This window comes from Pseudophryne corroboree, chromosome 12, assembly GCF_028390025.1.
Source record: "Pseudophryne corroboree isolate aPseCor3 chromosome 12, aPseCor3.hap2, whole genome shotgun sequence".
NCBI classification, from domain to species: domain Eukaryota; kingdom Metazoa; phylum Chordata; class Amphibia; order Anura; family Myobatrachidae; genus Pseudophryne; species Pseudophryne corroboree.
Window position 1 is genome coordinate 53,276,325 of NC_086455.1, and position 13,698 is coordinate 53,290,022.

The 13,698-nt window shown below is 45.0% G+C and overlaps 1 protein-coding gene across 5 annotated transcripts in view; it reads right to left on the minus strand.

Moving 5' to 3' along the window:
- Positions 1–752: 752 nt before the first annotated feature.
- CCDC9B (coiled-coil domain containing 9B) overlaps positions 753–13,698 on the minus strand; it is a 324,503-nt gene continuing 311,557 nt past the window's right edge. For 3 of the 5 annotated variants that reach the window (XM_063947519.1, XM_063947517.1, XM_063947518.1), the window contains exons 13-16: positions 9,207–9,257; positions 8,652–8,751; positions 2,979–3,033; positions 753–2,541 (exon numbers count right to left, since the gene is read on the minus strand). In XM_063947519.1, the coding sequence (XP_063803589.1) occupies positions 2,257–2,541; positions 2,979–3,033; positions 8,652–8,751; positions 9,207–9,257 (491 nt within the window). In that variant the 3' untranslated portion in view covers positions 753–2,256. Of the gene's footprint in view, positions 2,542–2,978; positions 3,034–7,860; positions 7,901–8,651; positions 8,752–9,206; positions 9,258–13,698 lie in introns of those variants that run through there. The other 2 variants (XM_063947520.1, XM_063947521.1) reach the window with 2 other exon arrangements.

The following is a 13,698-nucleotide window of genomic DNA, read 5'->3' on the forward strand; positions in this document are numbered from 1 at the left end:
GTCCCCTTTCAGTGCGTGGATCGGGTTTTGCATTCTATTATTTTGCCAAGTACGTGATTTACAAACAAGAAGAGGACAGATCTACACAGGATTTTTGTGAGTATAATTTTATTTACAAGTAACCCGTGGATTCTACTGGTGAAGAGGACCGACACTTCGTGTCAACATAGTTAAGTATGTGTGTGTCGGTGTGCATGTATGTAATAAAGTTTTACTTTCACGGTGTGCGTGTCCTGTTTTTATATGGGTATTTTTTTTGCAGTAGAACTACAGATACCAGCGGGCCCGTTTCCCCCCGCATGCTGGTACTTGTGGTTCTCCAAGTACCAGCTTGCGGGGGAGGCTTGCTGGGACTTGTAGTTCTGCTACAAAAAACAATATTCTTTAATTGGTCACTTGGCTATCAGCCTCCCATCCGCAGCCCTTGGATGGAGGGGGTGACTAGTTGGGGATTTAATGCCACGGCCGCAGGGACCGGTATAAAAGTGTCCCCCGGCTGTGGCATTATCTCTCCAGCTAGTGGAGCCTGGTGCTGATGTGAAAAATACGGGGGACCCCTACGTCTTTTGTTCCCGTATTTTTGGCACCAGGACCGGACGCAGAGCCCGGTGCTGGTTGTTAAAATACGGGGGATCCCCTGTCAATTTCCCCCCCGTATTTTTACAACCAGGACCGGCTCAAAAGAGCCCGAGGCTGGTTATGCTTAGGAGGGGGACCCCACACATTTTTTTTCTTGATTTTTAACCCATTCCCACCCCATCCCACTGAAAAACATGCTCTGATCTCTCCATATTATTTTAGTCAGTAAAAAAAAAAAAATTTCTTTAAAAAAATATATTAAATAATACTTGTGGCTCCTAGTAGACAAACCAAGTAGATAATCCCTTCTAATATAAATAGATATGCTATTAGCAATAAAAAACACACAAAAAAAACATGTTTTTATAAAAATTTTATTAGATCCCGCCATCAAAATGAGGCGGACTGAAATTGACGAAATGACTGTTGAAAAGCACTGTTGTCGAATCGACATTCTTCAATTGAATATACTTTTGTCGAAAAGCCGCATTTTTACCATTGCAGACATGTCGAACTTGAAAACTGTCAAATTGCAAAAAGTCGAATCTGAAACGGCCGTTTTTTTGTCGAAAAGTACTGTATTGTATTGTCGAATCATTTTTTTGTGTCGAAAATGCCCCGTTTTTCGACATTTGCGGCAATTCGACCGCAATTGCATATGGCCCTATATATCAGAATACTTGTACAATATATTCTGGAAACAGTACACTCTTTCTCAACTAACACTGTCTGTAGAAAGATGTAGGATACTCAAGTGTTTGTAAAGTCTCAGCGCTGTACATAGGTGGCTTTACAAGGGAGACCTTGCCCTGCAGTCCCGGAGACCAGCCGCAGCTATGCTCAGAAGATGGCGCCCAGCGTCTCAGTCAGGGAGTGAGGGAGAGAGTGAGGCAGCTCCAGGGTGGGAAATCTGCGAGGAGATGGCGCCCTGGGCCGGGGCTACAGGTCAAGTGCCGCCTCTTCTATGCTGGACTTGCACCCCGGGTACTGTGAGCCTTATTAAATGGGGTGTTCGTACACCCGACCTGTACTCAGACGACCTGGTGGTCTAGTGAGGCCCCTGCTCGTTGACAGTGTCCACACTAGCACCGCGACCCGTCTCCCCAGGTCACGGATTGGAACGCGGTTTAATTGCGGGTCCCATCTGGGGGACCCTCTTACCTACTCCCCGTAGCGTCCACGTGAACCAGGAGAACAGTCTGTGACTCTGTGCCTAAGCCGGGACATCTCCGCCGCAAGTACCCGGGAACTGAGCCACGGGAGTACACGATGCCACTTGGGAGGTGATGGAGCCGCGGCGCTGAAGTGTCACCCTGACATACAGCGCTAACAGCCCAGCCGAAATAGGAAATTCTTCTAGAAGCTTTTTCAGGGCTGCCCATTGCAGGCCCCCTGTTAAGTGACTTGCTGTTGCAGGTACCAACTCGAAACTGAGCTCTCAGTGCCTGGAGGTGGGTTATAGAGGAGGTCCCAATGCATCCTAGGACACCCTAAAGCTTTAGCCTGTTGGTGCGTCTGGATCAAGATCCACTCTACACCCAGATGGTTCCCTGTGGAAACCAATGTACCCTACTGCAGAAATTTTCATTAATATATTTTTTGTGACACTTCTTTAGCAGCAAGTCACACCTTCGTCACTAAGATCGTGCAAGGGCTAGTCTGACAAGCAATAGTGGATCAGCTTGTATTGTCACCTGGCTCTCTGTCATAGTGTAGCACAGATAGATATTCTACTATCTCTGTGTCCGCTGAGGGTAGAACATTGCATGCTTCTTCCATTTCTTTCTCATAAAATGGAACATCCTGTTTATTTTTCAGCAAAACTCTCTCAGGTTCCAACAGTCCAAATTTGTCTTCATTTTCCAAGGATCTAATCTGCACTGAGCATTTTGGGTCTTCGGTTTTCAAAAAGTTTGAACTTCCTTGTGAATGTCTAGTGGTCTCTCTGTAATCTAATCCTTCCTGGAAGAAAAAGAAGACCAGACTCAGTCTAACATGTGAGGTTTCAATTATTTAGTCAAATCCCATTTAACAATAATCATGGTATTGGGATTAATTCCTTAGGGGGCATATCCAGTTGGTCACAGGTAATGCATAGATTCCACGTCGGTTACCCAATCCGCTAGACCGCAGAGGGTGCATTTACTTCAGAGTGTTACTTGCAGCTCCTGAGGATGCGTTATTATGTGCGGGAGATGAAGGACCTAATCGAATAGGCCAGGGCTGACAATTAGCTGTAGGTAATCCACATAACTAATTGGATATGTCCCTAGTTACTAATTATAACTACTTGTAAGAAAGTCATTTTTAATGTATCATCTCTTGCTAGGGATTTGAAACATCACCAACACCTTTACAGTGAAGAAACTATGTGAATGGTGCTGAAATTGTTTGCTCACCAGCATGGGAAAGTCCACTGATAAATGAAAATCACCATCTTCCACGCTATTCCATCTAAAAAAAAATTATAATGTTACAATAAAGAATATAGTATACCACAGTATAGACCCTCCCAATGTGTCCAGCATGCATCCTAATGTATCTAGCATGCACTGCATACCCCCCAACATGGCCTGAATGCAGTGCATAAGTCCCCCCAACATGGCCAGAATGCAGTGCATACCCCCCTAACATGGCCAGAATGCAGTGCATACCCCCCAACATGGCCAGAATGCAGTGCATACCCCCCAACATGGCCAGAATGCAGTGCATACCCCCCAACATGGCCAGAATGCAGTGCATACCCCCCAACATGGCCAGTATGCAGTGCATACTCCCCCAACATGGCCAGTATGCAGTGCATACTCCCCCAACATGGCTAGAATGCAGTGCATACCCTCAACATGGCCAGAATGCAGTGCATACCCCCCCAACATGGCCAGAATGCAGTGCATACCCCCAACATGGCCAGCATGCAGCGCATACTCCCCCAACATGGCCAGAATGCAGTGCATACCCCCAACATGGCCAGAATGCAATGCATACTCCCCAACATGACCAGAATGCAGTGCATACCCCCCCCCCCCCCCACCAACATGGCGAACATGCAGTGCATACTTCCCCAACATGGCCAGCATGCAGTGCATTCTTCCCCAACATAGCCAGAAAGCAGTGCTTACCCCCCCCCCCCCCCCCCAGCATGGCCAGAATGCAGTGCATACTCCCCCAACACAGCCAGAAAGCAGTGCAGACAAGTCAGCAATGGGTATTAATGCTAGTCAGCAGTTTTTCCAGTGTCTGCACTAGAATCCTAAAACTGCACATACAGATGTGTCTTCTCTCATCGTTCCTGAAGTCACTTTAAACAGCCCTTCTAGTCGCGCCTAGTTGTGAGCGCATTTACTAATGGCGAGCGTCTTTTTGTGCATTTTTTTTACCCTGAAAATGTATCTTATTCACTTCGCTATGTGAAGACACAAATGCAGACTGCTGATTAAAATATGTGGCATGCCTATATTCTTTGTGCGACTGCGGCTGTATACGAAATGCTACGCTACAGGCATAAAAAGACGCCTGATGTTAGCAGAGTTGTACGGGAACTGCCAGCTCATTCATGCCAGGCATCTTGCGCTGTGTGCCGTATTGAGCTGGATGTATGAGGACACATTTGTACACGTATGTATTATATGTGTGTGTGTGAGAACAGAAGTTCTGTATTGTTTAGTTAGCTGTACTGTATTATACAGTACGTTGTTTTACATCAGAGTGCAAATTGAGTTATTTAACAGGACACAGGCAGACTTTTTTGTCCACAGACTTGGACAAATTTGTTGGTACCCTTCCATGAAAAAAACAAAACAAAAACCACCCATGATTTTCACTGACATAACGTGAAAGAATTGGCATCCAGCATTGTTTATTTCATTTTTAATAAAAATCAGACATGAATTTATTGATTCCACAGAATATTTGAAATAATTAAATAAAACTGGCATGGCCAAAAATTATGGGACTCTTAACCTAATATTTTATGCACAATCTTTAGAAGCAATCACTGCAATCAGAAGTCAATGGTACATCCGCACCTGTCAGAAGATAGTTTGGTACACTCTTCCTTAGAAAACTGCTCCAGCAGTCTCAGGTCTGATAGGTGCATTCTCCAGACAGCATGTTTCAATTCTGTCCATAGGTGTTTGATAGGATTCGTAACATGGCCCGCTTCACAACAGTTTCAGGTTCTAATCTTATAAATTCTTGAGTGCTGTTAGCTGTGTGTTTTAGGTCATTGTCCCGAGACAGATTTCGGGCACTGAACAGTGTGTTGATAGTCTTCATATTTCATAATGCCCTGCACAGATTCAAGGCACCTTGTGCCAGACACTGCCATACCTCCCAACATGACCCTCTCCAGGAGGGACAGAATACTCTATTTCTGGACTTTTCTCCTAATGTATAATTGCTCTCACCTGTGGTGGAATACCTTTCTTATCCATTAACCTGTTCAGCACAGGTGATGGCAATCATACATTAGGTGAAAAGTCCAGGAACAGAGCATTCTGTCCCTCCTGGAGAGGGTCATGTTGGGAGGTATGCACTGCAAACCAGCCCCAAAGCATAACCAAGCCTCCTCCATGTGTCACAGTAAATATGGTGTTCATTTCTTTTACAGCTTCATCTTTTCATCTGAAAACATAAGTGACTTGCCAAAAAGCTCCAGTTTTGACTCGTGTCCAAAGGACATTCTCCCAGAAGCATTGTTTCAATATGCATGTTAGAAAAGTAAATTTTTTTTTTTTTCGGCTTACTTTCAAAAGTGGTGTCCACCTGGGACGTCTTCCACGGAGCCCACTGTCACTCTTACAGTATTGAATGATGCGATGAGACACTGACATAGCTTGACCTTGGAGTTCAGCTTGTACCTCCTTTAGCTTTTTTTTTTTTTAACCATTCTCACTATCCTTTCTAATTTGGGGTAAATTTTCCTCCTGCAGCCACCTCCACAGAGGCTGGCTACAGTCTCATGGACTCTAACCTTCTAAATAATATTTGCAACTGTATTCACAGGAACATCAAGCTACTTGGACATGGCCTTATAACCTTTAACGTGCTTCTCTAGAATTTTCTTTCTGATCTCCTCATGCTATCTCTTTCGCATGTTAAGTGTGGTGCACACAATGATACCAAACAGCAGAGTCGCTACTGTTCTCCACTTAAATAGGCCAAATGACTGCTTAAAAGATGAAAATGTGTGATGCTAATTCAAGAAAGCCATTTGTTTGAAATATCACTATAACCCTATTTTCTAAGTAGTACCAACAAATTTGTCCTGCCCATTTTGAATATCTTGGAGAATAAACAACAGTTTATCTGTTTTCACAGTTCCTTTGCTTTCTATATTGAACAGCCCCGGGCACTTAACCCAGGAGCTACAAACCCACAGTACTGTAAGTACCCTGGGTAACTGAATGTGGCCTACAAGGTTAGATTTACCAAAGCTAAAAAGAAAAAGTGGAGGTGTCCATAGTTACTGAGATTCTAGGTATTGTTTTCTAACATGTGCCAGATACAGTAAATGATAGATGGAATCCAATTGGTTGCTATGGCCAATACTTTCCTTTTTAGAAGCTTTATTAAAGCTACCCCTTAGGACTCATTCAAACCTGTCTGTTGTTAATGTACTTTTCCAATGCATAAAGGAGATAGGATTATTTCTTTCTACAAGAGTACCACATCATCTAAAATTTAAATGCTACATTTAAATAGGCTTGCCGTTCATAGGGGATCAGTACGTAATCCCGCTGGACGGGATCCCGGCGGTCGAAATACCGACGCCGGAATCCCGACCACACAATCCCGACAGGGGTGGCGAGCGGAACGCAGCCCCTTGCGGGCTCTCTTCGCTCGCCACGCTGCGGGCACGGTGCCTCGCTACGCTCGGCACACTATTATATTCTCCCTCTATGGGTGTCGTGGACACCCACGGAGGGAGAATATGTCGGGATTGTGGCGGTCGGGATTCCGGCGTCGGTATTTCGACCGCCGGGATCCTGTCCAGCGGGATGTTGACCGCATCCCGTTCATAGGTTCTGTGGCTGGCTGACTTCAAACCTGCATTTCACCTGGTTTTAAAGCAGCTACAGAACCTGTGTAATTCATTAGTGTCCAAGTTAAAGGGATAGTATGTATGGTAAGCCTACATTTAAACCTTTAAGATGTGGCACTGCCTATTTTTTATGCATCACATCGTACTACCGGTAAAAATTAAATATACTGGTAAAAACCCAGCACATGAAAAGGCAAGAAAAAAAAAAAGCCTGAAAATATAATAATTTTCACGTTTCTACTCTTTAGCCCAGTATGTGTATGAATGATCCCCGAATATCCTATGGGGTTTAAAGCATGGTAGTCTAAAACAAGTATATATAAAATAATTATAGAGTTTTGGATGTACTGCTAGCAGAACACAGAATTGCAGCTTGGGCACTCTGTTCTGGGATAAAAATATTTCCACATTCAACAGAATTAGCATTTAAAAACTGTTCACTCCGTGTGAAGGAAAAGCTACTTGTTTGTTATGTTCCATGTACTTGCACCCTAAGGAATTCACAAAAGTCCCCCAGAGATTGAAAGGTATTCTCTTGTTAGCTCGTCAGCTCTGTGCAGCATGAAACATATTGCTAATTATCTGTGAAGTGAAAAACAGCATCTTGCTACTGCATTCTCAACATGTAATTTAATTTAAACTGAAATGTATGTTCCCAATGTCATATGGAAGAGGAGATTATTAAATCAAGTGAAAAAAAAGGAAATGGCGCATGTTATCAATGGTCTAACCATAAGCAAAGGTTCTAAGGCAGAGGTTCGCAACTCTAGTACTCAGATATCCCTAAAGGGCCCTACACATTTAAAGATCCGCCGCCGAGCTGCCAGACAGCGGATACGGCCGACGGGCGACCCGGCGGCGGGGGGTAGGCAGTGACGGGGGGAGTGAAGTTACTTTCACTACCCCCGTCACACGGCTCCATAGAAGTGCAGGCAAATATGGACGAGATCGTCCATATTGGCCTGCATGCACAGCCGACGGGGCACCAGCGATGAACGAGCGCGGGGCCGCGCATCTTTCATTGCTAGTGCCTCCACACTCAAAGATAAGAACGGTATCTCGTTCACTAATGAACAAGATCATTCATAGCTTTGAGTGATATCGCCCAGTGTGTAGGGCCTATAACAGTGCATGGTTTACATATTGCCTAGTTGGTACACAGGTGTATTAATTACTGGCAGACACGTTAAAAGATCCACTGATGGTGCTAAATTATTTCACTTGTGCTCCTGAGGAGGGGACGCAGTAGGAAGTCAACACTGACAAAATGTTGATACCCTGCAAAACATTAGCGTTCAGGTTAGAGAGACATGAAAGAGTGTTGCCATACTGATCATGTCAATATTACATCAGCACGGACATTATAAACATGTCAACATATTCAATGTCGACATAACAATGTCCACAGTCTCATGTTAATATAACAAATCCCTGAGATCTGAAAAACATGCACTGTTAAAACTCCCCGAGCGCTGGAGCTGGGAATCATTGTTCTAAGGCGGTCGGGTTCGGGTGACTGGCGTCTGGGCTTTAGATTTCTTGGTGGCGGGGGGAGGTTTAGCGTAACAAAGCACTCGCCACGCAGCGGACTTGATGGCTCGACACAGGTTCTATTCCCACTCTATTGGTGTCGTGGACACTCACGAGTGGGAATAGTCCCTGTTAGTTGGCATGCCGACTGTGGGGCTGGCAATCGGTCGGGATCCCAGTGTTGGTATAGTGACCAGCGGATGCCTTCTAGGGCTGTGGTTCTCCACTCCAGTCATCAAGATCCCCCAACAGGTCATGTTTTCAGGATTCCTTTAATCATACACAGGTTAGTTTATATTGATTATTCAGTATTTATTTCACCTGTTACCACAGACATTTGTGAGAACTTGTTTTTTAAATAAATTCTGCTTTAGGATGACATGTTGCAATTTGGTTGCCCATTTACTGTACAGCAGAATATACATATGGTCTCTTTTTATCAACATGTGTTTGAGTAGAGAAAATATAGAAAAGTTCTAAATAGTGAAAATAGATTTACCTTTGGGCTCTGCCTGTGAGACGATCCCTTCCCTTTGCTTTGCTGCTTATGGTCTGCATCACTTTTTGTGTGTTTTCATTGCGGATCTGTTTTCCAGAACCTAAGAAAATTTCGGAAACATTATTTATTGCACTGCAGAGTCACGGATGTCAAATTCCAACTTGTAGGTTTTTACATAATTCTACTTTGGGAATTCTGAAGCTGACGACTTAATGGTTGAAAATCACCATGAGTTCCGTATAAAACAATTTGTACACTGGTTGACAAGTCCATACTATAGATTACAAACAAAGAGCAATGTGCACCTGGAACAAACCATGTTGCAATGAAAGGGGTGGAAATGCACTTATGTTTTACATGCACGGATTGCTTTTGAAATCAATGAAATTTAGAAGCTAACACACGGCCCTCCCAACTATAAATCTCTTTTCACATTTTATATCTTTCCTACATGTAGTGCAAGATGGTTTTACCAAGGTGTAAACTGCTCCTTCGTTTGATTTGCTCCTCAATCAGCACTACTGTGTAACACCGCCACCGTGAGCAGTTGCTCACCTTTACGGTTGGGGACATTTGCAAGATTCTGCATCTTCCTTCCACGTTCTCCTGAAAGAATGAAATATTTGACTAAAAAAATGATTGCCATAAAGGGCCTTGTTCTGAATGGGACATAGCTTGTATACAGCTACATCTAGATAATGTTAGCAAACTGTGCTGTAGCAATCATATATCTCTATGTTATGCCGCTTTTCTCCATATGTGAAGTCTGTGTTTATGGCTGGCAACGGAGCGGAAGAGAACAGTGTCATGGGAGCAGTGTGTATGCCGAGACGCGTCTATTTCAGACAGACCTCTAGCAGACAGCAGATAAGTACTGTAGGTGAAGTGGAGGAAAACGATGGAGGGACGTGATGTGTACACATTGCAGGCACGCATATAGGGGGTCATTCTGACCTGTTCGCACACAGCGGTTTAATCGAACGGTGCAAACAGGTCCGGAATGCGCATGCACGGCGGCAACAATGCATGTGCGCGATGTTGCCTGGCGACAGGGGTCGCCGGGTTAGGTTGCATCCTACGATGGATAGTGTTCACTCTAGGCTGTTTTAGCAGGGCGCCGCGCCCTGCCCGTTTTTTAACAGGCAAAACCCGCCCTGCCCCTTTTGCGGCGCCCTGCTAGAACAGCCGCCCGCTCCCTGCCCTCCCGGCGTGTATAGATGCCGTGCGCATGCGCGCGGCATCCATTCACGCATTGGGAGAGGGCTGGGGGAAGCCCAGCACCGACGGAGGTGCTGGGCACGCCCCCAACAGTGACGTCGCCGGCCACAGACGCTCTCTATAGTAGCGTCTGTGGGCCGCACCGACCCCTAAAATGACGGAGGCGTGGCCGCGCCCCCATTTCGGCCGCGCGCACACACATGTGCCCCCGGAGTCCGGCGCCCTGCCCCTTTTCACTCCTAGAGTGAACACTAGATGGAAGCGGTCGCAGAGCTGACCGCAAAGAAGATTGACATGAAGAAGGCGTACCTGGGCGGATCCGGACCGTTGGAGACCGTTTTCGGGGAGTGGTAAGGAAAACACAGGCGTGTCCAGCAGGATGGAGAGCGGATGTCTGATGTCAAAGCCGTATTCAGCATCGCAGAGATCGTCGCACAGGGTAAGTATGTCCAGGCCTAGTCTTCTTTCGCTTGAAATTTTTTTGGCTTAGCAGGGCTGCACAAGCGATCGCAGCCCTGCTGAGCTAAAATACACTCCCCCATAGGCGTGGACTATTGATCGCAGCAGCAAAAAGTTGCTGGCTGCGATCAACTCGGAATGACCACCCTAATGGTATAAGGAAAATATCTGTCTTATGAAACACACAGAGCTGCGTGTGGTGTGGATCAGGCACAACATGTACCCACACATTCCCTTTTATACAGTACAAGTTATAGAAGAATTCAATCAAGGTAAATACTACTTACAGTATTCCAAGCTTACCTGGAGTTCTATCCTGGAGTGTGTTTTCCTTCATGTATATTCAAATCCAAAATATTCTTTACTCTGACTACTGGGAGCTGCCAAATCTGTTCCTGCTCAGAATTAGCTGTCCCAGTTCTTTGATTCTATACTGCAGTAACTATATGAGCATGTCAGTGATAGCTAGAGGAAGAAGCTTAACTTAATAACCAAGAAATACTGATCTAGAAGTGAAAACTATTTTGATCAAACAAGTAAATTAAATCCACTATTTATTAATTAGCTTACCCGCTAGACTGTTTCAATGGAGCGCCATGCCCTGCCTGATTTTGAATAATTTAATTGCTTACGGAGGTGCCCCGTTGAACGGTCGCTGACCTCCGCCTCCCGTTGTGCTGCTGTACGTGCCAAGGATACGGAGGGCTACTGCAACTGTCCCGGTTGAATAGATGCATGTCGATCTTAACCAGTGTCGATATTTCACCTATTAACTGTCTACCTAGACGTAGATTTATTATACCGTAATAGTCATGAACGTGCAGTGCAAATGCTGTTTTGAGATGTCACTTGTCTACTTTGGTGCAAAAACAACCATTTACAAGGCAATCACGTTATGTGCATGCCAAGAGGACTGTGTTTGCAGGAGTGCAAAAATGTGTGCTTTTATTTAGAGCTGGGTGGATAATGGGCTTTCTCCAACTTGAGTGCAGATAATGGCCCTCATTCCGAGTTGATCGCTTGCTGACGTTTTTCACAGCACAGTGATCAGGTTACTACTGCGCATGCAGCGCAATGCGCACGTGCGTCGTACGGGTACAAACAGCATCGTTGCTGTGCAATGGTTCTAGCGACGAATCCATTCGCACAGCCGATTGCAAGGAGATTGACAGGAAGAGGGCGTTTACTGACCGTTTTCTGGGAGTGGTAGGGAAAATGCAGGCGTGTCCAGGTGTTGGCAGGGCGGGTGTCTGGCGTCAGTTCCGAGACCGGACAGGCTGAAGTGATCGCAAGGGCTAAGTAAGTCCAGAGCTACTCAGAAACTGCGAAAAAACGGTTTCGGCCCGTTCGGCTGCACAAGTGTTCGTACACTTCCAAAGCGAAAATACACTCCCCTAGAGGCGGCGACTATCTGATCGCTGCTCTGCAAAAAATAGCTAGCAAGCGATCAACTCGGAATAAGGGACAAGGTACAGGATTGGACCAACAATTAACACAAGATTTTGTTTTTGCCAGACTCGGGGGCATATACATATTCAATTAGCCTCAGGGTTTACCTTGTGGCTAATTACTGTGCCGGGCTGATTCAGTTAGCAGAGATTAAGCTTCAGGAGCTGTGAGGATAAATCTGCGAGAATAAAAGGAACCATCGGGGTTAAAGCGCGGCAAAAAATCCCATTGTTTTCTGCTCATCAATCCCTTATTTTTGGCATGGGGAAAAGGCTATTTTATTTAATGTACTTTCCTGCTGCGGCGGCTAATTGAATATTCCCACAGATGTAAATGAGATAGGATTTTTGTTCTTTTGCGAAGTAAATGTAACCAGGGTTCACATTCCCCCCCAAAAAAACCCCTACAGATCTTGAGAACCCTAAATGTGTATTGCATACATATATTGAGGTATGTGTTCATCAAGCACAAATTGAATGTACGACTTTGATTTTAATACAGATGTGTAATCATACATTATTGCTGCAGTCGCACCATACAGCCCCTCTCGGAGCGCCAGGTCTCGCAAAGATCTTTGTTCTGGATTTTTTTTTTTTTTACATCTTGCTGCCTGAAAATGTCTTACTTACAATGCAATGCGACTAGAACGCCCCAGGAGATCGATTCATTTGATATTCTACACTTGTATATCTGTGTGCAACTGATCCTAGAAGCACCTGTTTATCACTTCCTCTGATGAAATGGCCAACTAGCGATAGCGGAGAAACGCGTTAGTACATTCTCACCCATGGCACTGATTCGGAAGAACAACCGCCCGCTTCCATCCGTCCCAGCATCTACTCATTTGCACAAGCCACATACCAGACACTCCATCCAGCTGTAAAGGTGCCCACCCACTAGTGCGATTTGGTCCTTTTTCACTCGCTTTTGATGCATCGGACAGAGAAATCGCGTGAAATTGTCACATCGAATGCGGTTTACAGTACCTCAGATTGCGATCCATGCGCATTGGACCGGATCCGGAGATCATCACGGCTGCTACAAGGATTTACTAGAATCGCAGGCGAAACGGTGCGCATCAGAGTATTTTTACTACCTGTGAACCATCGCATGTGAGGTCTCGCATGAGTCACCTATTTAGGCCAGCCCCCCTAGTACCCTGTAGTCTGGATCATAAGATAAATCGGATGTGTGTGTGTGCTGTAAGATATATCGCATGCGATTTGTCGCCACTTGATAAATTGCATGCGATATATTGTATGTGAAAACAGCGCTCAAGTACAAATACGTATGTGCAGGAATCCTGGGAAGCTGCCAGGGAGTTCCATGGAAATTGCATGTGACATCAAGCTTGGAGTAGTCCCACTAGTGGATGGGGGCCTTAAACATTGATCACGCTTACTGCCACATATGCAAGTAATGCCTTGCCGGCAAAAACACTGATACCGAAGTGCGGCACATACAGCTACATGTCCCAGCGGGCGATTCACATCGGCTTACAGTATGTCAGGTTTCACTATGAGAGCTTCTGTCAGCCCTGTATTAATCATACGAAGCACCATTGCCAAGTCTGGCTGAAGTGCTAATACACTTGATCGCTTCTATCAGGGATGTAAATTTACTAAGGTGCGAGTTTTTTTTTAGAACTGATGATGTTGCTCATAGCAACCAATCAGATTCTACTTAACATTTATCTAGCTGCTTCTAGAAGATAATAGAATCTGATTGGCTGCTATGGGCATCATCACCAGTTGGCATGTTGAACCCATTATGGTTTTCACCTGGCTGAGTGAGATGCGATACTGCAGAGACTTACCCCTAATCATCACCAACTGCTATTATCGGCTACAATTTGACCTTTTATTATAACTCTGCAACACTGTTGTCTTTCACTTGTTACTAAATTTACTATCATCTGGAA